The sequence below is a fragment of the Chelonoidis abingdonii genome, chromosome 10, assembly GCF_003597395.2.
Source record: "Chelonoidis abingdonii isolate Lonesome George chromosome 10, CheloAbing_2.0, whole genome shotgun sequence".
Taxonomy (NCBI): domain Eukaryota; kingdom Metazoa; phylum Chordata; order Testudines; family Testudinidae; genus Chelonoidis; species Chelonoidis abingdonii.
Window position 1 is genome coordinate 40692607 of NC_133778.1, and position 27901 is coordinate 40720507.

The 27901-nt window shown below is 41.3% G+C and overlaps 1 protein-coding gene across 4 annotated transcripts in view; it reads left to right on the forward strand.

Moving 5' to 3' along the window:
* The window catches only part of METTL8 (methyltransferase 8, tRNA N3-cytidine), a 70893-nt gene that overhangs the window by 20568 nt on the left and 22424 nt on the right, over positions 1-27901 (forward strand). For 2 of the 4 annotated variants that reach the window (XM_032771048.2, XM_032771050.2), the window contains exons 2-10: positions 71-226; positions 9154-9245; positions 13689-14086; positions 14628-14677; positions 18478-18541; positions 18880-19019; positions 22094-22200; positions 22299-22364; positions 27182-27563. In XM_032771048.2, coding sequence (XP_032626939.1) covers positions 84-226; positions 9154-9245; positions 13689-14086; positions 14628-14677; positions 18478-18541; positions 18880-19019; positions 22094-22200; positions 22299-22364; positions 27182-27357 — 1236 coding nt within the window. In that variant the 5' untranslated portion in view covers positions 71-83 and the 3' untranslated portion in view covers positions 27358-27563. Of the gene's footprint in view, positions 1-70; positions 227-9153; positions 9246-13688; positions 14087-14627; positions 14678-18477; positions 18542-18879; positions 19020-22093; positions 22201-22298; positions 22365-27181; positions 27564-27901 lie in introns of those variants that run through there. The other 2 variants (XM_032771051.2, XM_075070123.1) reach the window with 2 other exon arrangements.

The window sequence follows — 27901 nt, forward strand, 5'->3', positions numbered from 1 at the left end:
AGGTCTCTTCTAGGTGACATATGATTAAGTTCTAGCAAAGCTGTAATTTCAATGGATTGTGTTTTTACAGATCTCTGATCAAAATGAATGTCATTAAAAGGTTTTCTGCTTCATATCTGAGGAAAAGCAAGATGCAGCAGAGGTGCCAAAGTAACAGACGACCAATTGCTCCGCTTGGGTCACGGATTTTAACTGATCCTACTAAAGTTTTTGAACATAACATGTGGTGAGTTGCCTCTTCAAACTTGATGTTTGATACTGATTCATAACACTTCTTTGAGCTGTGTTGCAATATCCATTCCCCAGGATTTGTGTGTGTACCTTGTGCACAATTGACAGAGAGGTACTGTAAACTGGTACCGTCACAGGTACCTGTAATGGTGGTCACGGCAATACCCCTCTATTGCCACTCACCACTGCATGCTGGTATAAGAGGGCAGAGCTGCCCTCGACTTCTCCCTCCCCCCGCTTCCTTCTTACTCCCTGTGATGGTTGTCAGAGCGATTCCAGACTTGTGACAAGTGCTTCCCTCACACCTTTGTTAGTTGTAGTTGTAGAAGTTACTTAGTTATAGCTAGATTTTAGGGCTAGGTTTTCATTTTAGGTCTTTTTTGACTACTCTTTATCTTGCATTACCAGGATCTTTAGTAGGATTAGTACTGGAACGGTGTCTCACCCGCCGGGATTTAAGTCCCACTGGGCTTTCACTAAGCCTATGCGAGTCAGTAACCCTCCCCTGGCCTGCTTCAAATGTTTGAGGGAATCCCACATTAGTTACAAATGTCACACTTGTAAAGGATTCAAGTCCTGCTCACAGAAAGACAGAGTGGCGAGGCTTGAGTGCTTACTTATGGAGGCAGTGCTTTGCCCTCCTTCGGTGTCATCACATGGGGAAAGCAGCCCAGGTACATCAGCTTCAGTGTGGAGTGCCCCAGCGGAGTTATCTGTAGTTTCTTCACCCCGTTTGCTGATACCGAAGAAAAGACTTAGGCCTTCCTCAAGTTTGGTACCTCGATCAAGTGTGTTGGTACTGCAGCCAAGGAAAGGCAGTGACTCTGCGTAACATTCAAGGAAGAAGCTCTCTTTGAATCTCTCATACCTGGGAACAGGAGACTGCCACCTCCAAAACATGTGCCAGGTCTATCAAGGCTGTACCTGGAAAATTTCTTGCAGAGTGCCGCTCCCAGCCACCCCAGAGGCATACACGGCCGCAGGGGACCTGCTTAGCATCTCAGTACCTGTATTGCCTGCAGTTCTTGAAGGTTTTATAGCTGGTACTGATGCTGCAGCTCCTACCTCACTGCGTCAAGAGCCTGCGGTACTGTTACCTCCCAAGCTTCTGCAAAAGCCAGTGCAGTTGAGAGGCAAGCTTCTGATGATATCCCTAGTAATGCCATCCATGGGCTCAGGCTATCTCTCTCCCATCCCAGCTGGTTCTGCTCCTCCATTGTCAGAAGTTTCGGACTCTCAGAGGTGAGGTTATCTCTATCCTGTCAAGGATGGGGTCCATACGTCATGCAGTAACCTCAGAACTGACCTTCTAAGGGACAACGGTCTGGACAAGGATGGGTCCCAGGCCCATACTGCTCGCCATTTTGGACACCGTGGGGTGTCCCCGCTCTGGCTAGGACCTCCCCTCAACCGTCTCATTCACTATTTCCAAGAACTTTCTGGAGGCATTGGCACCACATTTTCCAGTTCCTGAGACTGAGGTCAGTACTGACCACCCAGAAGTCACTCAGGCGAGACATAGACCCGCCACCACCTTAAAAGCCTCTTCCTCATCGCCAGATGAGGCTATCGAGCTGGCAGGTGATTCACCACCACCAGAGGACTGCAGAGCTCATCAAGATCTTTCAAATGGAGTGGCCTCTGTGCTTGATGGCTCATGTATATCTTAGTTATGCCATATTCATATCATAACCACATTTCTATGAAGAATATGGGGTGTAACATCTCATCCCCTTTGTTCCCCTTGCTACCAACTCTCACTTTAGTCACAAACTCATCATCCCTGCAATGGAGAGCTCATATGGAGTTGCTGCAGATCCCGGGTCTCTGGTTGTCTTACGTTCTAAAGACTCATACATGTCAGGGAGTTAAAAGTAGTCCCTCTAGTCTTCTTGGCCTTTCTCCTCAACGTTGTAGGGAAGAATTTATTAATTCTAATAGAAAACTCTGCAGCTGTGTTTTACATAAACAGGCAGGGAGGGGCACGATCAACCCAACTGTGCCAAGAGACGATTTGCCTCTGGGACTTTTGTATAAACAACTCATCTCAGAGCTGCTTATCTTTCAGGGAAACAGAACACATTAATGCATTAGCTGAACAAGTCCTTTTCCAACCACCGCAACTAGCTGTTGTGCCCAGACATGGGCAAATCCATCTTCCAGCTCTGGGGAACTCCCCAAATAGACTTGTTTGCAACAAAAACCAACAGAAAATGCCATCAGCTTTGTGCCCTGGGAAGTCTCAGCCCAGGTTCACTGACAGATGCTTTTCTCCTATCCTGGAAGAATTCCTTCCTGTATGCCTTCCCTCCAATTCCTTTGCTACCTAGGTTCTTATTCAGAGTCAAATAAGATCATGCATGTCTCTTCCTTATAGCACTAGCATAGCCTCATCAGTACTGGTTTTCAACTCTACTAGCCAGGTCAGTCAAGCCTCCGCTGTCTCTCCTGTTGGATCCAGACATCATTTCCCAGGACCACAGTCACCTTCTCTGTCCTACCTTCTGAGACCTTCGTCTGATAGCATGGGTACTTCGTGGTTAACACTATTTGAGAGATCCTGCTCAAAGAATATTCAGAAAGTGTTTTGGAATAGCAGAAATCCCTCAACTCAGAGCACTTACCTGGCTAAGTGGAAGCATTTCTGTGTTTTGGTCCCATCGGAAAACTACATCTCGAGGGTGGGCTCCCCTGAGCCTCATGCTGGACTGTATTCTAAATCTAAAACAGTTTGGCTATAGCCTACCAGAGGCAGTCTTATAGTGCTATTTCGGCCTTCCATGTCTCGGTGGATAGTAGATCCCTTTTCTCCAAAACCATCATCAACAGACTTCTAAAGGGTTTGGTTAGATCGTACCCACACATGCAACATCCCGTCCCTCCTTGGGATCTGAACTTGGTCCTAGCAAAATTGATGGGCCCAACCGTTGAACCCTTTGCAGCCTGCTCTCCTCTGCACCTGTTTATGAAAGTAGCATTTCTAGTGGCCGTTATCTTGGCCAGAAAAGTGGAAGAGTTGAAAGCCCTAGTACAGGCTCTCCTTACACAGTTTCCTACAGACTGGGGTTAGCGGGGCTCCTACTAGCACTCTGAAAATAGCTGTGTAGACATGCTTTGGAGTTGCAGCTTGGGCTTGAGATGGCTGTCTGAAGCCCAGTCCCCTTTCTAAGCCTCAGAGCCTGAGCTCCAGCCCAAGCTGCAACTTCAAAGTGCTGTCTACTCAGCTATTTTTAGAGTGCTGGCATGAGCCTCACAAGCCAAATCTGTCAGACCAGGCAGGGAGGCATGCTTCCACGGGCTGTGTAGGCATTGTCTTAGAGATCAGGATGAGATCTAATGTGGACAAATTGTCCTGCCTCTACCTACTGCAGGGTTCTCACACCTTCCTCTGAATCACCTGATACCAGCCACTGTCACAAACAGGATACTGTGTAGATAGAACTCAGGTCTGATCCACCATGATAATTCCCATGGTCCTGAATAAGGTTTGCAGGTTACTGGATCTTTTAATAGTCTCTTTTATTTGTCCATCAGGTAGGTATGATCAAAATCTTTTCAAACCATCTTTTAGTAGAATTTTGACAATAAAAAGGCAGATGAAATAGGTCAACAACATAAAAGAGAGCAGGGTCACACTGTTGTAACTCAGGATAGAAATATCACCACAATCACGAGTCTGTAATGTAGAGGGAAAGGTTTCAACTGGGCCTTTCTTTGTATATTACTATTTTGAGCATTTTTCAAGCCTATAACTGTTGCAGTGGATGGGAGCAAATGTTTTAAAGCAAGACCGAGAGAGCTAAACACGAAAAGGCCCAGTCCAAGCTTTGTTTTTAGTTACATGCATATTCATAAGAGAGCTATGCAACTTCTTCCCAGATGTATACTAAGAAGCTCATTAAATAATGTGCTGGTTTGCAGAATTTTCTTTCTCCTGGTTAATGTGGTGGTGATGTACTATTAATGATGTAGTACTATTATTTAACAGGTAACCCTGATTTCCAGGTAAACCTATGTAGGATTTATTGGCAGTGGTGGCAGATATTTATGTGGGGCTTTGCTTAAAGTGGTCCTGTATTGCCTTCTATATATTGTTGCATGATCTCTCATTATTTAAAGAGGTGATTAATTATGCAAAACAATGCAGAAAACGTCTGCTTCTACTTATAACCTCAGTTCAAGCCAGTAATCTTCTGGGTTTTCATGTGTGGAGATGTGGGGGCAGTGTTTTTCCCCGTTAATAGGAAAGTTAGTAGCAAGTGGGTAATAAACTGAAGTTAGAATTGCCTGATCTTACATCAGACTTTCTCAAGTGAATACTATCCTGATGGAGCTGAGATGGAGAGCTCTTAGCGTCCCTTTAGAGAGCATTATTGAAAGAAGTGGTTAAAGTATTTATGTAAGCTTTATCATGGTTCTAGTTGGCCTGTATGAAAGGACAAGCAGTCTCCTTTAAAATATCCAAGCTCTAGTCCTGCTACTGTATGTGAGACATGTCACCCATCTTATACAGACTTTTAGGGAAAAGCCAAGAATGAAAATATAATTGGAGCAAAAGCAACAAGCTTAATGAAAATATAATTGGAGCAAAAGCAACAAGTCATTAATTAAGAATGAAAACTTCAGGCCACCATGATACCTGAAGCACATTAGCATAGCATGAGACACATCCCTGTGTAACTGATTTCCCATGGGATAGGCAGGGAATGCTGTTTTTTATGTTAACTATTAGAGAACGAACAAAGTTCCCTGGTTGTCAAGACTTTCTCATCTTTTAAGAGCCACCAGAGTTCTGGAGGTTCCTTTCCCCTCTGTGATACACGTCTGTCTGGCTGGCTTTCTTCAGGACTCCAGATCTGATTTTTTAGTTATTACTTATATCATGTGCATCTCTTATCTTCCTCTGCATCTTGTGACCAGCAGACTGGGCAAACTAGGTGAATTAAATTTATTTAAAAAACCAACAACCTCAAAACACAGAACGAGATGCCCATGTATGGTTGTGAATTGAGCAGCCAGTTGCATGTTTGAGCACTGATTTCGGTTAATGTCAGCAGAGGGATTCTTGTCCCCCATTTTATTAGGGGACTGCAAACATTATTCGTTGCTTGTATGACAAAGTTTCTATTTACACTTAATACCAAATTTTGTTCTCAGTTACATATATATAACTCCCGCTGCAGTCACTATAAGTTACACCCATGTCACTGAGAGCAGAATTTAGTTCTTAGTGCATAGGAAATGTCTGGCTTTATAAGAGCATGGGAGAATTACCTCGGAACAGTAAAATTGTACTGATGTTCCAGGATGTCACCTAGTCCATTGTTCTGATATTTGCTTTTCCTGTCCTCCATAGTTCACATTGATGCCATAGAGTAATGGTCACACTCTGTATCTTTACCTACCATCAGTCCTAAACCTCAGTGTCCAGACTGTGGCATAAGGACATCACATTTTGCAAATGGGTGTGGAACATGCTCTATTACATCATTGACTTTAAGAGAAACACAGCAAAATCAGACATGGGTGGGATTTTCCTTGCTTTGCCCATGACAAATATTTGTTAAAGCAAGCATGCAGCTGAGAGAGAGAAAAAATGTATAACTGTTAATGACAGCAGGCTTGTCCACGTCTTAGCCTCTGATCATCTTTATGCGGAGACCTCCCTGTGTAATGCTGCCGGCATCAATGTCTGTTTGCCATATCCCATGTGAACATGCTGTTTAACTATCAGAAAGCTTTTTATATTTTTTAGTTTCTATGTTTCACATTCAATAATGGGCCTGATATATTCCTTTCCCCTTGCTCCTCATTTCAGCTCACGTCCCCTTCTTCATAACGTAGGAATTTTCTTTTCTATTGTGAAAAACACGTCTGAAACTGCTGATTTCTGGAATAATTTAACCGGGGGTAGTCTTGAATGATACTTGACCTTGTTTGAAAATAAATGTAGCCTGGTTAGTAATATGCTCAAAGATCATGTACAGTCATTTTAAAGCAGAAGAACTTGCCCCTGTTCAAGTTTAATGTGCAAACTAAAATTAACCTTTATTGCTAGTGTGTGCAGTAACTCCTCACTTAACGTTGTCTGGTCACATTGTTTCATTGTTAGGTTGCTGATCTGTTAGGGAACAAGCTCATTTAAAGGTGTGCAACGCTCCTGTATAATGTCGTTTGGCAGCTGCCTGCTTTGTCCACTGCTTGCAGGATTCTCTGGAAGAGCAGCCTCTCCTTGTGTGAAGTAGAACCGGGGGGGGGGCCACTAGCCCCACCCCCATCATCTTCCCTAAATTCCCTGTAAGGTATGTGGTTTAGCAGCTGCCCAGCAACAATTCAGATGGCCCTCCCCACCCCACTGCGATGCTGCTCCTGACCAGCCCTCTGCCTTGGAGCTGCTTCCCAGAGCTTCTTGCTTGCTGGGGAATGGGAGGAGAGGGATGCTGATATCAGGATGTCCCCCTGCTCCATATTCCCTCTCCACAAAGCAGAGGAGGGGGACGGGGCTCAGGAACAGAACGGAGGGAGCTTGCTGGAAGCAGTTGCTTCCTGTCTGAACTGGCTGATCTGCTTAAAAGGGCAACATCCTTTAAGTGGAGTCAGCGTACTTAAAGAGGCGGCAGTGCACATTTCTCTGTCTCACTCAGGCATGCATCCCTTAGCACTTTGGAAAGTCAGCACCTATGCAGCTGTGCATGTGGATGTGCTAGCAGGAGGAGGGAGTGGTGCACTACAGCTGGGTAGTCTGGGCTTATCATCATGTTCAGTTTTTTTCAGGGAAGTGTTTGCAGCTACTGCCATTCGTTTGTTGTGTTCCCTCCCTCTGCCTCAGTCCATGCTGCCTTGTAGAGTGTGAGGCTACATTAACAACAGTGTATTAACCCTTGAGGGCTCAGCCTAGTGCTAGTTGATCATTTAGCAGCAAAGCATTTCCTGGGAAATATTCCACCCTCTTACTCCACCAGCTTCACAATCATTCATTGCTGTGTACAATATTAAACCGTTTGTTTAAAATTATTTAAAACTTTTACCGTATATGTATATGTATATAATGTCTTTTGTCTGGCAAAAAAAATTTCCCTGGAGAACCTAACCCTCCCCGTTTACATTAATTCTTATGGGGAAATTGGATTCGCTTAACATAGTTTTGCATAAAGTTGCATTTTTCAGGAACATAACTACAATGTTAAGTGAGGACTTACTGTATTTGAGATGATTATTTATATTGTGGCAGTACCCAAAATGTACTAGGAGCTTTCCAAACAGAGAGGAAGCTGAAGGTTTTCCCCCCATAAGCTTACAGTTTGAAAACAATCTTAGAAAGGAGTTAAAGAAAACAAGTTAGATCCCAATCCTGCTTATGTCAAAGTAAATGGGAGTTTAGCAGGTCCTTAGGGCCTGATCTGAGAGCTACATTAGAGTGAATAGGAATTGCTGGAGTTCAGCACTTGTCAGGATCAGGTCCTTATTTTATTTCATTTAAGCTATGACATGAATCTGTTAAATGATCAGGGTGAACCATTTTACACAAGCATAATAACGTGTTCTGGAACCACAAAGTATTGCAGCATACCTCGCCTGTTTTCAGAAACTGCTTGCTCTTCCTTCTTCCATATAGGCTGTAAGAATTTCTGGATAGAAATGTGTTCCCTGTCTCAGGAGCGGCTAGTTTCCTACCTAGATGACCTTTGGTCCTCCACATGATAAACATTAGTAACAATTGGATTCTTTGGATCAGAATCTGCGGTAATAGGTCTGCCTAGACTCAGTCAAGTATGCATCTAATGTGACATTCAAAATAAACAGAATTAACTTGCAAGGTGCATGCTAAACCCAGGGATGAAAACAAAATGCTGATTATTTTGCCTTATTTGCAGTTCGAAGTCTGTGTTTAATCATTCTTCTGGTTGAGATTTATGTCACTAGTGATTCATCATTATCTGTAACACACACAAGCTTAGATTTTTTTTTTTTTTAACGCCTACAAACTTCCAGGTTTGAACCTGCATCATTCCTGGGAATTTGCTCACATTGCAAAAAATCAAAGTGTGTTTTGGAGACGTAAGCATAGTGCAATGGTAGGGCATTGGCTCCAGTATTCATTAACTCTAGTCTAGTTGACATTTGCAAGTTATTAATTGGCCAGGAGATCTGAATCTTTATTCTTGTCTGGTTATTCATGCTTGGCTATTAGTTGCTTTATAGCACCATCCTTTTGGATGGTGTATCTATGTTTTTGTAATCCATAAGTATACACGGAAATTGCAAACGTCTTTCACAAACCCAATGAATATATTCTTGTATTAAATTGTTGTTTCTAAAAAGTACAGTTCTGTAGGACTTCAGCTCGCCAGGATACAAAACTGTATGACTATAAACTGAGGGAGGAAAAGTTAAGGTGACACATCGTTTTTGTTGGAATGTAATATACAATATATCGCTCCAACGTAATGAATCATCTTTATACAAGAACAAGACAACATTGATAAATGCAAGCTAGCAAGAGTTCCTTTTTTTAAATTACAAAAATATAAAGAAAGCAGCACTACAATTTCTACCATTGCCAATGTGAGAATAAATCATCGAGCAAAGGGATAGCTATAGAAAGTCTCACAGAGAGAGCAACAAAAAGACAACATGCTACACAGTCAATCAAATAATCAGCTAGTAGGGTGTACAGTTAGGAGAGGATATTATGTTAGCTGTCAGCACAGAGGCTGCTGGAACGCAGAACAAAGCAAAAGAACTAAAGATCAGAACTGTAGGAGCTCCAGATTGCATCAGGACCAGCTGAAAGAATTATCTTGCACCAGAATGTATTTATATGACACTGGAACATACAATGTAGTTAATTTGCGAACAGTCCCCCCAAAAGGCTATGGAGAAATCATTTTAAAAACATGTTCTGCAACTGTCTTTTTGCAGGGACCACATGCAGTGGTCACAAGAGGAAGAAGAAAGAGCCAGAGAAAAAGCAACAGAGAACTGTCTTGTGCGGGTTCAACCAGAAGATCAAGGTAATGAGCCCGTAATTCCTAAGTATCAGAGAGTAGCCATGTTAGTCTGGATCTGTAAAAGCAGCAAAAAGTCTTGTGGCACCTTATAGACTTAACAGACATTTTGGTGCATGAGCTTTCGTGGGTGAATCCCCACTTCGTCGGATGCATGTGACGAAGTGGGTATTCACTCGCAAAAGCTCATGCTCCAAAACGTCTGTTAGTCTATAAGGTGCCACCAAGACTCTTCGCTGCTTTTACATAATTCCTAAGAAGTTCTAATGCTCCAAGAATGCTCTTTTTTTAATTAATATTTTTTCCTTGATTAAATCCACTTTTTGCTCATTTTGCCTTTGTCTTATTAACCACGACAAACTTGTCCAAAATCATTCACCTTTACCTAGCTGTTCAATTATCCTTTTAAAGTATTTTCCCTTTCTCCAGGTCAATAGGTCTCAGCCTAATATGATGAAATCTGCAAATTGCGATTTTCAGAGTTGTGAATCCTGACCTTTACAATGCTTCAAATTAAAGCCCCCATTGTTGCTTATGCTGTCACCATAGGGAAAGGGAGTGAATTTGCAGTCATTGGGGGTGATGAAATCTAAAGTTCTCATGTAAAATTTTCACATTTGCTTTTTAATTTGGTTGCAGATCAGCATTGTGGGCTAGTGGATGTGCATAGTGCTGTCTCTCAGGAGATCTGAGATGGATTTCTGGTCCCAACTTTATGCCCTAGGCAGCTTGAGCTAGAAATGCTTTAGAGACATTGTGCTCATTGTGCTGGGCAGAGGGTGTTTTCTTATATCATTCAAAGGTGACTCCTGTGAACTAAGGGATTTCCTTGGCTGGCTATGTACTCCTTCTTTCAGAAGGATGGTGAATTAGGGGAGTAAAGGAATTAAAATTTTCAGGGCTTTGCCCTGTCTGTAGGGAAGAGTGTGACACATACACACTGGTGGCATCATCAAAGTGGAATTTCTACTCATAGTTGGGTCTCACTGAATTCATATTCTGAATGATTCTATTACCCATAATTGAAAACCAGCACTCCTCTGCACATATGCAGATACCGCAGAGTTTCTGAACCATTGGCATGCAAGAGGAGAGTAAGGCAGATTACACTGCATATTTTAATGAAAAAAATCAGCAGTATAGTGAAATAGATAGCGTTGATTGGGGCAATTGGAGGGAGGTCTACATGTACAAGAAATCCAGACTCCTGGGTTTGTTCTGTTAGGTTTTTGTACGTTCCCAGAACTGGGGCATTAAATCTGTTGCTGCATTAATCTTGGAGGCCAATAATCTTTCTATTATTAGAAGGATATTCAGAAAGCAGTTATTTTTGTGTGCATTAAGGTAACAATGGGGGTTGCAGGTCTTGAACTTTGTCAAACTAGACTGTGTCATTATACTGGAGTGTGTTTGAATTACCTGTGAATACTTCTTCTGTAATGTGCTCTTCATCCCTTTTAATACCTTGTGATTGAGGCTTTTTTTCTGACACTTATTTCTTTGTCGCATAATACCTTGAGAATAGGGCATGCTTTCCCATCATGGTTAATGGGAGTGATTCTCTGCACACCAGACTGAAAAATGTCTCTATTCTAGGGCCTTACTGTCATCCTGCTCTTTTACATTATCTTCATTCTCTCATTCTTTATCTAAATTCACAGAAATAATGTTTATCTTTTAAACTTCACATTTAATATTTTCATCTATTTATTGAAAACCTGTGAAAATGAGCCCCTGGTTGAAAACTTAACTGTGTACACATGTGGTTGATGTGACATTCTTACTCATCATCTGAAGTCAATTATAATTTAGTTTGCGCTTGCTAGAAATAAAATGAGCATGCGTTTGCTTATTGCCAAGAAATGTAAGAATCCAAGGACATTTTCTGTGAATGTCGCTCTGTTTAAAACTTGAATTAGACGAGCATTGACAGTAATATTTTACCAAAAACTCCAGCTTGGTTCTGCAAGTGGCATCACATTTTGGCCTATTTATACCGTATTAACAATGAACTAGACTGAAGCTAATGAACAGGTATTTTGGTGCCTTGGACACTGCAGTAAGAAAAAAAAAAAGAGTTTCCCACAATACTGTAATATCACTAAAATAAAATAGCTGTGACAAGCCTCAGTACAACCAGGAAATGCAAAACTGAATGGACTGATGATACCACTTTGGAGTATTTGGTTTGCTTATTAGCATGTTCAGCTTCTTCTCAAGAAGGGCTACAGGCTGTGGCAGAGCAACTGCACAAAAGAGTCCATTAAAAAATGAGGCAAAGTAACCAGTTTCTGCAGGATCCTAGTTTCAGAAGCTCAGTGCACCATTGAGCTGTGTACCTTCCCAGGTTTTGGAAAGTGCTACAATTGGGCAGCTTAATAAAATAAACAGAAGGCAATAACAACCATGACCCAAGAGCTAGGCTGACTGACATTTCTTACTTATGAAATTTTCAGAGATTAAGAAAGGAAAGTTAATAATTTAGTTGCATTGGAAACTGCATTACCTGTCTCTGCGTCTGAACCACAAAGAGAGACAGTCGCGCAGGAGCATTGTAGGTAGAATTTGATGAGTAATACATTCTTTTCTGATCAATTTATAAAGAAATTGTTGAATGAGTTAATTTAATAATGATGGGTTCTGTCATATTGATAAGAAAACTAATTGGCAATAACACAATGCAGTGAAGGATGGATGTTTAAAAAAGAAAAAAAGACTGCCCAACAAACTAGTGTTACTACTGAACCTGACTTTTAAAGGCTTTAATTTTAAGCATTGTGCTCCTGTATTAAACAAGCTATCAAATCTAGAAATCTTACAGGGAAGTTAAATGCAAGGTTTTTAAATTGTGTTTTGATCAGACATTTAGGAAAAATTGTGAATCTAACAAAGAGATGAAAGTAATTTAAGACTCTTTTGAGAAGGAGGCTTGGTTTTGCATTTTTATCATCAAGTATCTATACAAATGTGACATAGACTTTTGAAATCCAGTATGTATTACGTCAATTAACTCTGTACTTGCAGTGTAAAACAACTTTGCACCGTTACTGAGCGGGACTGGGTCTTGCCCTTTAATAAAGAATTATGCAGATCTCTACTACACAGTATTCTGTCACCCCATTGGCACATCTGACTACGTCTCCTAATCCACACATCTCTAATGGCTGTTCTCAGCTTTATTGAACTTTGAAAAATTGGAGTGATTGTAGGCAATTTTGTTTTAAGATACAAAGGAAAATGACAGGAGAAATGTGATATAGAACTAGTGACCCTGTATGTATATATTGTATGGAATAGTTGTTAAATCATGTACTAGATATTAAATAAATTGACGGAGAAATCAGATTTGTTGAACACAAAGGGCCAGTTTTTAGCAGATCTCTTTAAAGGGTTTGCAGAGTAAGCAAGCATTCCTGTTGCTCCTGCACGTTATAATTTTCTATAGCACATCAGTAGTATGGTTAAAAGAGTATGGGCTGTTATTGGCCACATGCAATAATACCGATCAGTGAATAATGGCTCTGAAGGAGTGGATTTCTAATAGCATATATTTAAAAAGAGAATTGCAGTTATCAAAACATTTGCAGTTGTTCATATAAATTCATAAGTCATGATAGAGTATTAATTTCAAAGAGCAGAGAAAGCTTAACTAAAGTGATGCATTGCTTGTATAATTTGGCTTATGGCTTCATTATTTCCTGAACAATTTACAGGTGCGTGTGTTTGTGTGTATAGGTATACGTGAGCTGTTACAGTAGATGAAAGCAGCTTTGCAAATTTGTGTATTACAAATCAGTAGGTATTTAGATTCTTTTATAATATTGCTTATGGATTTTTGGATGGGGCAATATTAGAGCCATGGGACCAAATTTTGTGCAGTTGCATCAGCTTACACCAGGGATGTTTTATTTTTGGCCTCCTAACTAATATTTTATCCTAATGTTCTAATATTTACTTGGTAATTTTGCATGCAATAATTTTGTCTGTAATATAGCTGTACACATGGATTTTGCAAACTCATTTCTAGGGGCTCATATATCTTTCCCTATAGTTAGTTAATATAAATTAAATATATCTCTTATTTATAAAAATGGAAGTATTAAGAGTTGGTTTATATGAAATAAAACTTGAGTAAGCAGGTTATTGTGCATTTTGGTGACATTCTCCTTGTGCATGACTGAACAAAAATAAAATGAAAGATGTAGAAAGTCTGTTCTTATAGTCTTTATGCAGGTAAAATCCTTTTTAACTCCAGTAGTAGTTTTCCTTGTACACAGGTGAAAGGACTGGGCCATAATACTTGATATGTGATTTAAACAACACCGTGTAGAGAGCATCAAATTTCTTAACCTTTATCTCTGCTATTATCTAGTTTCATTTTTAAATTTCATATTGTTTTATTATGACAATTAAGTACTCTTTTTTCTTTTTTTTTTTTTTTTGTTCCAGACAAATATGAAAGAGAAGCTAGTAAATACTGGAATGAATTTTACAAGACTCATAAGAATAACTTTTTCAAGGATCGTAATTGGCTATTTCTGGAGTTTCCAGAAATTCTTCCAAAAGGAAGGAAAGATCAGATGAATAAAGAGGAAAAATCTTCTTATCCTGTAAAACTGAATGCTACAAACGGTTGCACAAATGTGGGCTTTCCTGGAATGTTTGAAGAAGGCAAAGATTATTGCCAGAACCATTTGGTGGATGGCTTAACTTCTGTGCAAGGACACTCATACAACAAAAACCAAGCAGAACCTGTTACTGAGAACAAACATGTTAAGAACTGTGAACAAGAAACTGTGAAGCAAGAATCCTTCCCTGGCAGTGGTGCTACTTACAGAATACTAGAGGTATTTTACTGCAGACATTTAACACATAATTTACAACTCCAAATGATGGCTTCAAATATAATGGTTGCTTAATATTTATCAAGGTAACAACTATTCAGAGTTCACAACACTACTTTTGCCTTGTGCCTGAAATTTTCAGAGAGACCTAAGAAAATTTAGATGCTCAGTTCCCAGTGAAAGTCACTTGGATTTATACTTCTAATTCCCTTAGGCCTATCTGAAAATCCTCGTTTAAAATATTTTGTTCTGTCTAATACAATGCTGTGTGACAAAATAGCAAAATTGTACAAGAAAATGACAATTTCCTGTGCGGTTGCCCTTGAGAGAAGAATCTTTTCTGGGCATGGGAGAGAATGTAGGACCTGATCCTGGTCCATAAGTATAGCGGAAGAGTCAGTGCTTCTGAGAGTTGCGGTGTAAGGAGCAGCAAAGCCATTTACCCCTTTTTTACTTCTTTAACCACTGTAATTGTTTCCATTAATTTGGGATACAGGCTTTATTTGATGGTTTAGTTAAATTTTTGTTTCTGCTTTAATTCCAGGTTGGTTGTGGTGCTGGAAATAGTGCTTTTCCTATTTTGAAAGTTATATGGTAAGCAATGTCATTCCCCCCAAATACAAGCCCAACATGAATGAAAAAAAAAGTTTTAAGCTAGTCTTATGCTATGAGAAGTGCTGGATTGACAGTGCTAGACGCCAGAGTCTTTTGGTTACCCACAGAACAGGGACGATGTGGCAGTAGCCAAGCAAGTTGTTCCCCATGGTGCTGAGCGAGTTATTTGGCTTTGATTTAGAAGGGAAAACATTGGTTGTTGAGGTGGTAGGTCAGTCTTCAGGCTCATTCATGACAACTACTAACAAAAGTGTCTGTCGCTTGTGTTAGTTTGGGTGTTTACACCAGTCCAGTGGCACCGGACTGAGACCACCAACATTTGTCATACAGGTTTCAGAGTAGCAGCCATGTTAGTCTATATCCGCAAAAAGAACAAGAGTACTTGTGGCACCTTAGAGACTAATAAATTTATTTCAGCATTAGCTTTCGTGAGCTACAGCTCACTTCTTCAGATGCACAGAATGGAACACACAGACAGGAGATATTTATACATACAGAGAACATGAAAAGATGGAAGTATGCATGCCAACAGGAAGAGTCTAATCAATTGAGATGAGCTATCGTCAGCAGGGGAAAAAAAAACTTTTGAAGTGATAATTAAAATGACCATAGAAGGTGTGAGGAGAACTTAACATAGGGAAATAGATTCAATTAGTATAATGACCCAGCCATTCCCAGTCTCTGTTAAGGCCTGAGTTAATTGTGTCTAATTTGCATATTAATTCGAGTTCAGCACTGAACAGCCATCAGATAGTATCAACTTCTGGTTCCAAATTCAGAGGTGACAGAAATGATGGTGTATATTACCACATTGGCAAGAAGTTATGAGTGTTATCTTTGACCCCTTATGTCACTTCTGAATTTGGTCCATATTCTCGATTAAAGCAGCTCAAGTTTTAATGACACAGAGATCCAAAGTTCCATGTTGCATTACTTAATCCCTTGAACCCTCCATCCCATCCACATAGCTTTTGTCTTCAGAAGGAAGTGTTGTGAGAGAATGTTCTCCTTTCTGTGCATGTTCTTAGTTTTCACTGGAAACGATGTCCACACATCAGGGGAAGAGTCAGACTCTTTTCTGCTGTCATCTCTGAAACTTGTGTGCAACACACTAATTGTTGTTCTGCAGCCCAATGCTAATAAATTGCACTTTTGTAGTGACTTCAGTCCACTTCACAGACATTTGTTAGCCACAGCATTCCTGTGGTACAAGCATTATTGTGTCCATTTCACAGATGAGGAAATTCACATACAGAGAGATTCAGGGCTGCTGAGAGCATGCTTCCTAGCCCAAGCAGACATACACACACACCAGCTCTGCTCTAGATGCATGGTAAAAATAGCAGTGTGGCCACGGTGGGACAGGTAGTGGCTTAGACTAGCTTCCCGAATATAAACCGGCAGACCCCTGGGTACATACCAGAGTAGCTCGAGCTGTCACCATACTGCTTGTGGCTAGAGCAGAGCTGGTGTGTGTCTGCCCATCCACACTGGGAAGCACCTTTCCAGCTGCTATGTTGGCACACCCAAGTGGTGTGCCAAAGTCACACAGGAAGTGTGTTGCAGTTAGCAAAAGAATCCAGTCTCCAAACTACCAGGCCTTAACCCCAAAACAATCTGTCTCCCCTGAACGTCAGATTACATTGTGAAAGGAGAAACCTGTATTATCAATAAAAACAACAGAAAGTGGTGTTCTGTGGGAGAAAAGACATTATTAGGTATGTATATGGGGAAAAACTCAAACTAGCGTGCATTATACAGGAAGCATAATTTGTACTGCAAAACTTATTTGAATTAAGAGTCTTCCTATTAATCAGTATTTTACTCAGTGATCTCAGTTGGTATGCAAATCCTGCATGTGACCAGATAGGTGCGTTAACTACATAGTATTTAGCATTTAAAACACAGAGGTGTAACTGAAGTCTGAATGCAGTTAAGAATACATTGCAGTTAAGAATATGCATTGATTTCATATTTGAATTGATGGAAACATCTCTTATCTACTGGAAGGCACATCTTGTATCCAAGTACAATTCACACTGTATTTGGCAATGTAAAATTGCCTTTTGTTTGCACAAAAGAATAGTAATACAATGTAGATTCACACTGTGCTAGAAAGAAAACCTTCCCCTTTCTGTGGAATATTTTTAATTTTTTTTTTTTAAGTTCCAAAATTAAAAATAAAAAGGAATGGTGCTTGACACAGTTAGTGCTTAGAGTTGCCAGGCATATGGTTTTTGACCGGAATGCCTGGTCGAAAAGGGACCCTGTTGGCTCCGGTCAGCACCACTGACCGGGCCGTTAAAAGTCCAGGCGGTGGTGCAGTGGGGCTAAGGCAGTCTCCCTGCCTGCCCAGGCTCTGCACTGCTCCCGGAAGTGGCTGGCGTTTCCCTCCGGCCCCTAGATGCAGGGGCAATCAAAGAAACTCCGCTTACTGCCCCTGCCCCCAGCACTGGCTCCTCAGCACCCATTGGCCGCAGTTCATGGCAAGTGGGAGCTGCGGTGGCAGTGCCTGTGGGTAGTGCACACTGTGCAGAGCTGCCTGGCCATGCCTCAGACTAGGGTCCAGACATGCTGGCCGTGAAATAACTCTCCAGACCAGAACTATCCCTGTTGTTTGACAGAGGCTTTTCATGTAGTTCACGTCCCACTTCACGAGAAGAGAACAGCTGTTTATACACCTTGGTGAGTCAAAACCCCAGCTGCTTACCCTCAATCATGCTAGGGGTTTCAGGTTCCACAAGATCTCACATCCAGTCTGGGACCTGTAATTCCACTGGTTGCCTGAATACAGCTCTTAAGCATTCACAGGGCTGATGAGGGTTTTGCTCAGTAGTGAGATCAAGATCGGCTGCTCTTGGTCCAAGAGCGTTCTTCTGCTCAGCCCCCTTAGAGATATGGTCTGCTGAGCTGGGTATACAGCAGAATCTGCTGGGCACAGGGACACATTTTCTCTTTGGTGAGACTTCCTTTCCAAAATCTCCAGCACTTTAGGAGAAATGGTTTTTCTGAGCGCTAATCCTGTTCCTTAATTAGTGGGTCTGCTGCTTGACTTGCCCTCATTTACACTGATTGTTCAAGAGTTGAAAAAATCCTGTCCTGGGTTCCTGACATCTGATGTTTTAATGTGAGGAAAATTTGCAACTGGCTTTGCAGTGAATGTGAGGGGAAGGGAAGCTAGCACTACAGGAAACCGACATGTATTTTGATGAAAAAAGGCCCAGGGTAATGGAAGGAAACAATCAAAACCACATAATCTGATCACAGCCAGCACAAATGACACCTGGGAACACAAACGTCTTCAGAACAGTTAATAACTGTTAAGTAATTTCCTCCGTTGAAGCTGAAATAAATATTTTTCATGTTGCTAATTAAATTACATGCACAGACCAGTGCCAGAAAATCTCAGAGTGGAGTTGCAGAAACCCACAAAATGATTGCAGAGTGAAAGTGTGACCCATTATTGCATATTGATGCAATGCAGCTCCTGGGTATCGTCACAAGTATTTGATGGCTGTGACTCCGTCCAGTCGTCTTCCTTCTCTTGCTTTCCACTTACACTCTCTTCCTAGCTTGGTGTCCACCCTCCCAATTCCCACCCCACGAACTGTTGGCAGATATTCCTACAGCTCTGACCTGTGTGGTTAGTGCTGGACAATATAAAGCATGTTGCTGAGACCAGTGAAAGAGATTTTGATCAAACGTATGGAGCACCCCAAAGAGCTGATGTGGTTAGTACAATAGAATTTCTTTAATTGATGTTTGTTTTGTGTTCATAGCAATACTCCTGGAGCCTTTCTGTACTGCTGTGATTTTGCGTCAGGAGCAGTGGAGCTAGTAAAGGTATTTCAAGTGTTCACTTTAGAAAGTATGATGTACCCCATGAGCCTGTCATTCAGAAAGCTGCAAGGAGGCCATTCTTGTGAAAGGGAGCACAATGGTTTTGACAACTTTAAACTGAAGTTTTTAATACTCCAAAGAACAAAGTCCTTCCCTGCAGAGAGAGGAGTGAATGCCGCCAGTGGGCCTGTCTCTTGTCCTGAGCAAGATCCCAGAACAGAATCAGCTTTATGAGAAATATTTTACAAAACTGAATAATTGAAAAAACATTTCTTGAGTCATGGTAAATTGACTAACTACTACTATTCTCTCTCTGTTTCTCTTAAACTTAATCATTATAGTCACACTTGTCCTACAATGCAGCCTGGTGTTCTGCCTTTGTTCATGATGTGTGTGATGATTCCTTACCCTACCCTTTTCCAGATGAGATCCAGGATGTCATTCTCCTTGTCTTTGTGCTCTCTGCCATTCATCCTGACAGGTAAATGAAGACTAAAGGGCAAAGCAAATGTGTTTAAAGCTCTTTTATCACTAGTGGTTTTCAAGAATATCAAAGTGAGATGATGAATCTTGAATTTATTATTTAGTAAGCTACATTATGTATAATGCAGGACATTTTAAATGCCACTTTTGCCTTTTCGGAATCTGAGAGAGAAGCTGGTCAAACTACTTCATTAGTGAGCCTCCTGTCACCATCAAAATGAAATGAACTTCTTCTTGAAAGACGTATACCTATTAAAAGTGACAGTGCTTCAAGAAAGTTACAAATTAAGAAACAGGCTACTAGTCTCCCAGAGGGAAATTATTCTTGGTGATCAAAAACAAATATCCGTGATTTAGCATCTTACAACATATTGATAAAGACCCAGGCTGCAATTCATTAGTTGCAGACAACTGCATACATATTGGCCTCTTATGAAGAAGATCACTTAAGAGGACCTGGCTTATTTGGATTAGGCAAATTAATCTAATTTGCACTATATTGGGTTGAGAGCTATTTGCTTTATTACTGAAGCAACTCTCAATATCTAAAGAACCAGCTAACACTGACAAATTTTGAAAGAATATTCTTTCTCATGGGGAAAAATACAAAAGGGTATATATTATTCACGCTTACTATTCAACTGCTCCTTTAACCAGACTGTACAAAAGGAAATGCATATTGCACATGTAATGGTAAGTGTATTGTTTTAAGAACTGCATTAAATATGGCCATCCATGCTCAGCAGACGTTAGAACAGTACTCACCTGAGTCAGTTTTACATTTGAGGACTGTTTTCTTGCCTGAATGGCTGAGTTATTAATCATTAGCTTTTGCAGAAAGACGATATTTCCCAGAAAGCATATCTCTCCTTCCTGTTTGTGCAAAGATGAGCATATGAGTCATGTGCAGAAGAGTGTTTTGCTAAGCCTGGGTGCAGATTCCAAACACAATTCAGACAGTAGATTGAAATGTGTGTAAGTGCAGCAATGCAGTGGGGAGGATACCAGGCAAAATATATTTTTATCACACCTTTTGTCCATGGGAGAAATGATAAAATACTCACAGACAAAATTTCTGAGAGTGTTTTTCCCAGTGACCGTTAAGAATACAATTCCCCTCCCCCACCACCAAGATTAGCCAAATGAATGCTACATGGGCATTTATATGTGTAAATGCATATAGATTTCTATGTGTAGATTCCTATGCAGTATAATCCAGTCGCCAAAAGTTTAAGTACTCAAATATACTTTCTTCATTACAATATCCCCTAGACATAAAGTGGTTGCATAAAAAAATTGTAATCTAGACCCTTGTTGATTTTTACAACAATTGTCTAACAGCTTGAAATATAAGAAATGACAAGGAAAACGAAGAGACTGATAATGCAGAGTCTTAAATAAGTAACACTTGGGTGCCTGGGAAATGTAAGGTTCTGGGATTATACATTCTCATTCAGCACCTTTGTTATTAGCCATTATGTTCTCGTTTTGACAGTTGCTGTTCTTTTACTTTATAAAGCAACACTCTTCTTTTCAGCTAGCAGCCCCCGTTTTGAAATTATGTTGTTCTCAAAAACAAGATAATTGGGAAGCCATTAACGTTCCTTTATGCCATGTGGTATTTATACTGTGCCAAATTTTCAAAGGGTTCATGCTTCATGTGCGTGTGGAATTTGTCAATATCCCCATGTGAGTGCACAGAACACACATTTTCACGTACGGCGTTTCTAATTCTGTGCCTGCCTGTTTGCTCTGAGAACTCTTACGCACATTTGTACCTGCAGCTACCCCTTTTTTGCTTGGGCAAAAACGTGCAAATTTTGTGTATGAACAAAACAGAGGCCCTTTAAATGTTTGTCTTCCTCTATTTCTGAATTTAAGCACAGGATTTCCTTTAGAAGTGCATGTTTTCCTTTTTGAATGGTTTCTCTTAGCTCATAATTCTCCTTTTCTGCTTAGTTAAGGCCTGATGCAGCACCTTCAAAGTCAGTGTGTGCAAAACTGGGCTTCTGCTCTCTTGCTAGATTGTGCTTCTAGGGATAGCCTTAAGCATGAGCCAGTGTGTGAGCTGGGGGAGGAGCCCAGGAGACACTGTACTTCAGAGACACCCCTTGGAAGTGCAGTGCCTGTGTGCTCATATCTTGTATTAGAGGAGGATGTATCTCACAACAGCTCTTTTCAGGGTGCAGCATACTCGCTCCTCCCCCACTTAGCACCCAACCAGGTCAAGGTAAACTGGCCAAAGAAATGGGAAATAGAACAAAGAGCCTTTTCATGAGCGTGACATTTACTCCTACAGTAAATGCAAATGGTTCGGTGATCTTAGGTAAGGGTAGATTAATGCTAGACAAGACCCAGGTTCACCAAAATTTCAGGGCTTTAGAGGATGCTAGACTTTTCTTGTCTCTGCTTCCTGCCAGTATCTTCAGACAAGTTTCTCCTGCCAAATTCCCCTCCATTGACAGATCTCAAACTCTTCCTTTTATTCCACTAGGATAGACACTCGTCGTCCACTGTTGTGTGTATGGTATAAATACATAGATAGATAGCTGGATTAGAGAGAGAGAGAGCTTCTTGTCTGCCTCCTGCTCCAGAGTCTTTTGGCAGGAAGATCAAAGAGACAGCCCGATCCACCCTATCCTGGCAGGTAGCCCAACCCATCCTACCTTGGTAGCTGGCTGTTCATTCAGCTTTATGCCACACAACTGCCTGCTGCTTTACTTATAACTCACGGAAGAGCCAGGCTTCCTTTGATCTTGAGGGATTGGATCTCAAGAATCTTACTTTAATCCATTCTTGATATTTTGCTAAAGAGGAGGAAAGGACTCATTCCCTCTCCCACCATTTTATATTATTCAATAAAAGTTCCTTTTGCATTTTTGTGCCTTTGCATCTTTGTAAAAAAAAAAAAAAAATTGTTCTTCCTTCTGAAGCTGTTTGTTAGTGTCTGACATTTTTACGTGATTGAAGACAGTCCCTTCTCACTGACACTTCAAAAACAACATGTTGAACCCAGTGGCAAGAGAAAAGCTACGTTTGGAGTTACACCAGTGTGTCATTTTATTTTCTAAGGATGCAAGGAGTTGTAAGTAGACTGGCCAAATTATTGAAACCTGGAGGGATGTTGTTATTTCGAGACTACGGAAGATACGATACATCTCAGCTTCGTTTTAAAAAAGGTATTTCCTAAGAGATGTTTGTTTAGTATTTATTTTTCACTTTGCATATCTTTTAAAGGGATAGCACAGTCATTCTATTCACAATTTTTATCTTTTAGGCCACTGTTTGTCAGAGAATTTTTATGTACGAGGAGACGGTACCAGAGTTTATTTCTTTACAGAAGGTAAAACAAATTTCAGTTTTATAGAAAAGTTCTGAGTGTCTCTTTAGATGACATGGGGTACAAAGCCACTTAAAAAGCTATGTAAGTAATTTTCATACCCCTTTAACTCTCCATTTTTCAAAAACATGAAGCTCATTTTTGTGGAAGATTTTTTCTTTTCCAGCATCAGACTTTGATTCCCTTCCTCAGCTGTGTCATTGAAGCTTAAGTTATCATACTTCAACTATTTTAATGTAACATTAGTTTGAGTGCCTCTTTACCCTTTATAAATAAGTTTCCTCTGCACTAGCATCATTGCTTTATTTCTGTCGCTATATCAGATTATATAGAGGGTTATACTGGAGCACACAATTGTTTTTATGGAACCAGTAAAAAGTATATAGTCCATTTTTTTCCATTTTCTTCTTTTTAAATTCCTAGGACTGGGTTCATCAATTTTAGCAAGAAGTAGGTCTATACTGGGAGGAGTTTCCTACTGGAGATTAGCAGTTTTAACTAATTAGGTACCTTTATGATAATTCTTGGGGTACCTCGTTACCTTCCTGCTTCCAGTAAGAAGGAGAACTGCTTGTGTTTAACTCTCAGTTCCCTGACACCTCCAGTCTGTTAACCACCCAAACAATCTCCTTTGGGCTTTGCCAGCCCTTACTTTGCCTTGCAGGTTAACCATAGGTGCACACGAGTCCTTGATCCCCTTTGAAGCATTCCCCTGTTGTGTTCAACGCCTTATCCACTGAACACCGATAGTAACACCAGACCTGCTGTCCCCAAGGAACAGTGTGCACACCAGCTTGAATGATTCAACTCAGGATCATCTCCTTGTACAATACCACAGCACTGAGATTTATTTATTGTGAAAACAATAATAAGTTTTTTATCAGCAATTGAAATTTAAGAGGTAGTGAGTAAGTATAATGGAAACAGATGGGTTATATAAAACAAAATCATAATATAATCCACAGAGACTAAATTTAATAGGCTAATCTCAAATCTAAATAAGTTTGTCTCATCCAGATGTCCTTTGCGGTGCTTCAGCCTAGCCTGGTTGTGATCCATTTTCATGAATGCAATAGCACTGCTCGATGACTTCCTAGGTGTAGGATAAAAGGTGTCTTCCTTGTCTTCATTTTATATTCCCTAAAGTTCATTGCTTGTACCTCCCAGAGTCCGGCCAATCCCCACCGTGGTACACTGTCTTCCTGCTGACTTCATATCTCCCCTCTGACTTTGTAAATGACTTCCCTTTGTGTTAACTTATCGTGCTTAATTTGCACGCAGACCAACAGAGACAGGTGAATAAACATCCTTGCTCTGACAGAAACCTATTTGTGAACTCTGCCTTAATACAGATTTGAGGAATATATTTCAGTATGCATACAGAACTCCTTACATAGTATTTGTACAGATCTTGTACAACAATATTAATGACCAGCATAACCCTGGCTTTCGTTTAAGACCTCACAAGATATTCTTTGGTGAATGAGAATGTACATACCACAATCAGAATATTCCTGTAACTCCGTTGTGAGTTAGCACTGAGGGGTTTATGGGTCACAACCTTCGATCTACTTTTGATAGCATCTGCAATTTTACACAGGTTTTAGCTCTGACTTGCATGGTGGTAGCCCCGGATTAACAAGGGCATGAGATCCGAAATCAGATGTCTTAAAGAAATACCATTAAGCAGCTAAACGGTGGTTCTTAGGAGCTGATTGTGTTCCCATGACCCATACATAGAGCAGTCTCAGTGTGTGGGTCTTCCCCCTCCCACAGGTCTGGGGACATTCAAGTTTTACTGGAATTTTACTACATTTGGAATTTTACTCTGAAGAGTCTCACCTCTAATGCTTTCTTAAAGATCCTTCCTACTGTGAAAGAAATATCTTTTATACTTGAAGTAAACATGCTGGGCCGAATAATGGACTGGAGAGCATGTGCTGGTGCTTTACTTCTGGCAGATCCTGACTGTCTCTGGCAGGTATCTCTGGCTTGAGTAGAATCACCCATGGCTCTGTGAATGACTGTTGGCCTCTTAGGGCTGTTAGCAATGAACAAAACCTGGCACAGCAGCCAAGGATTTGGGGAACACAAAGGGGAGTTTTATGCTGCCTATACCTCCCTGGCCTGCACTGTGTGCAGTACAGCTGGAGCCAAGGGTCTGGCCTGACATCTTTGTAATAAGAGACTGGGGAAGTGAGTAGGAGGGATTCAGATATTAGCTATGGGGGTGGGGGAACCCTAACATGCCATGGGATCTCTTGATTCTTAGCAGAAAATGGGGAGTGCCTACTGTGGTAAATTCTGGCTCCATTTGTACAGCTTATGAAATCTGGTTGCAATGGTGAATTTGTGTTATTAAAAACTGCTGGGTCATGAGTGCCTGTATGTATGTGGATCCACCATTGCTGACAGGTCCTGTAGCAAGTACACACATGAGAGTAACACCGGGGAATATTTAATGTTAATGATGGCACTTCGACTACACAGAGGCTATTCTAAAAAGCAGCTGTATCCTTAGAAAACCGGTTTTAGCTTCACCTCTTGGAGGTAGGAGGAGTGAAAAGTTACATAAAGGACAGAACAAAAGAAGTGGGAGGGGCAGGGGATTTAAATAGCAAGCCACACAGGAACAGAGAGGTCTAGATAGGAAAATAAAGCATGAGATAGGAGGGAGCAAAGTCATCCAGCATGTAGCAGCCTCATAGGGGCAGTGGAGCTCTGCCCACTTATCTGAGCCCAGATGGCCCCAAGGACTCTGGACAACCCAAGGGACTGTAACCCAGGGGTCCTCAGACTGAGGGTCAGGACCCCTCAGAGGGTCGCGAGGTTATTACATGTGGGGTCACGAGCTGTCAGCCTCCACTCCAAACCCTGCTTTGCCTCCAGTATTTATAATGGTGTTAAATATATTAAAAAGTTTTTTTAATTTATAAGGGAGAGTCACATTCAGAGGCTTGCTGTATGAAAGGGGTCAGCAGTACAAAACTTTGAGAACCACTGCTCTAACCCCAGCGCAAAGAGTGCCCTGTAGTGAGAAGGAAATTGCGGCAGGGTTTGTGGTGGTCTTTGTTTTGTATGAGCTGTACTCTCTTGGTTTCTATGTGATTAAGTATAAAAGAGTATTAACGTGTTAGACTTTGTGCAAAGTGTGTGTTTGTGTTAACTGCTTCACAACTGCTGTGTGCCCTTGAGGGAGTTAAACTTTAATCAGAAGCTTCAAACCTTTAAGGTGGAGTTTACAGGATTGGGTGCTAGGCAGCAGGTCTGTGCTCTGAGGCTTCATCTACACTACACAGCACTGCCTGTGGCATGTAGAAACCTGCTTCAGCAAAAAGCAAGCTGCATCCACACTGCAGTGTGTAGCTACGAGTCTCAATGAAAGGCTGTGGCAGAGAGAAGGCAGCAGGAAAACTCCTTGCTGTCGGAGCCCTTCACTGCAGCAAGGAAAGGCTCTGGCAGGAGGGAGGCAGTGGAAAACGGTTCTGTCAGAGCTTTTCCTCCCTTCTGAAGTCTTTCTCTACTGTGGGGAAAGCTCCAGTAGCGGGGAACTGGCAAAGCCTTTCCATGCTGCTGGAGCCTTTCATGGCGGTGGTGCCTTTCGCTGCTGCCTCCCCCCTGCCAGAACCTTTCCTCACCTCATGGAAGAGACTCTGGCAGAGGGCAAAGGTTCCAGCAGCGGGGAGCTGGTGGAGCCTTTCCCCTGCCTCCTTTCCCGCTAGAGTCTTTCTCCGCTGATGGAGTGTCTTCCTGCAGAGTGGAAAGGCTCCAACAGTGGGATATCACATTGCTCAAAATGGCAGTGTAGCTGGAGAGGCAGGGCTTGGGTGAGTAGAGAGTATACATAACTACACCTTCAGGAGTGTCTTTTCTCCACTTGCCTGTACTGGTCCTCACTGGCTTCGCTGCTGTTGTTACTTGTGCTGGGGGTACTATGCAAGTATGTATGAGGAAAGGGGCGTGCAGTGTAGACACACCCAGATAGCCTGCCTTGGGGCAGTGACTGGACTCCATTCAGGCTCCCTGGGCTTAAAACATTCTGGGATCGTGGACACAAAGGCTTACATTCCCTACCCAGCAGTCCAGGCGGTGACTGAAAGGGGGTGCCCAGACAGATCAGTAGCACCTGCTTATCAATAGAAGACATCACTTAGCTGAGGTTGTGCAGTGATAGAGAATGACATTGGCATTAGCAGTTGGGACTCACCACAGAAGATGTTAAAGGTAGTTTTATACAATAGTTTCTATACTTTACTGTGGAAACCAAGGGGTACATCTGCACTGCAATAAGACCTGCAGCACGGCTGTGGCTGGCCCGTCATCTGACTCAGGCTTGAGGGGATTGTCAGAGCCCACGCTCCAATCTGAGCCCAAATGTCTACAGTGCAATTTTTAGCCCTGCTCCCCAAGGCGCTGAGCCCTAGTTAGTTGACCCAGGCTCTGAGACTTGGTGCTGCAAGTTTTTTGTTGCAGTGCAGACATATCCAGAATGATCAAAATGTTGTATATTTGCCTTCCTCAAATCCAGTGTAACTTGGAACCCTGAAGAAAGGTTGTTATATACTATGAGCAATATGTTCTGGACCCCAAATGTGAGATTTTATACTATATTACAACTCCATAATGCCACAAAGATTGTCTCTTTTATAGAAGGATTTCTCATGGACTGTTCTAGCTCTGGGTTATCAGATTACAAAGCAGAGCTGATTCCATTTCTGATGAACTACAGTATGTGTGTTAAATTGGTACATTTCTTTAACTGGCTGTATCAGTTTGGTTTTTTTTAATTATAGTAATTCTACTTCTCATTTGGGGAACAGATGAGGTCCACAACATGTTTACCCTGGCTGGGTTAGTTGAAGTGCAGAATCTCGTTGATCGACGATTACAAGTCAACCGGAAGAAAAAAGTGAAAATGCAGCGAGTTTGGATACAGGGCAAGTTCCAAAAACCACTTCAGCCACCTCAGAATAGCTGCCAATATGCACCCTCATAGCTAAATATATAGTATTCCACAGAGACCAAAACAAGTGAGTGCATGTATATTTCCTGTGGATCCTATGTTAACTGCTGAAAAGGCAGAAAAAATGTTGAACTGAAAGCATTTTCTTTAAAAAGTGTACTTTTTTGTTAAGAAGTGCTGTGGAAAAATGTCTCTTGTCTCTGCTTGTGTACATAATAAAATGGCCGTGCACTAACCTATTCATATCTCAATGACCTCTTATTATTTGGTTTGAATAGTTGAACAATAATATTAAAATATAACAAGTCAACTTGCTGCTGCAATTCTCATAATTTGTGAAGAGAATTTTAGACTGAAATGGAATTGTCTTGCATGGTTTAAGCACAGGAATGCCGGTTCTCATAGTTAAAGCTGCTCCTACCCTTCTCCTCATGTGGTCCCAGAGCCTGGGCTCCAGCCCAAGCTCAAACCCAAACATCTAAACTGCAATTTTATAGTCTAGCAGCCCAAGCCCCAGGAGCCCGATTCAGCTGACTTGGACCAGTCGCAAGTGTTTTATTGCCATGTAGACATACTT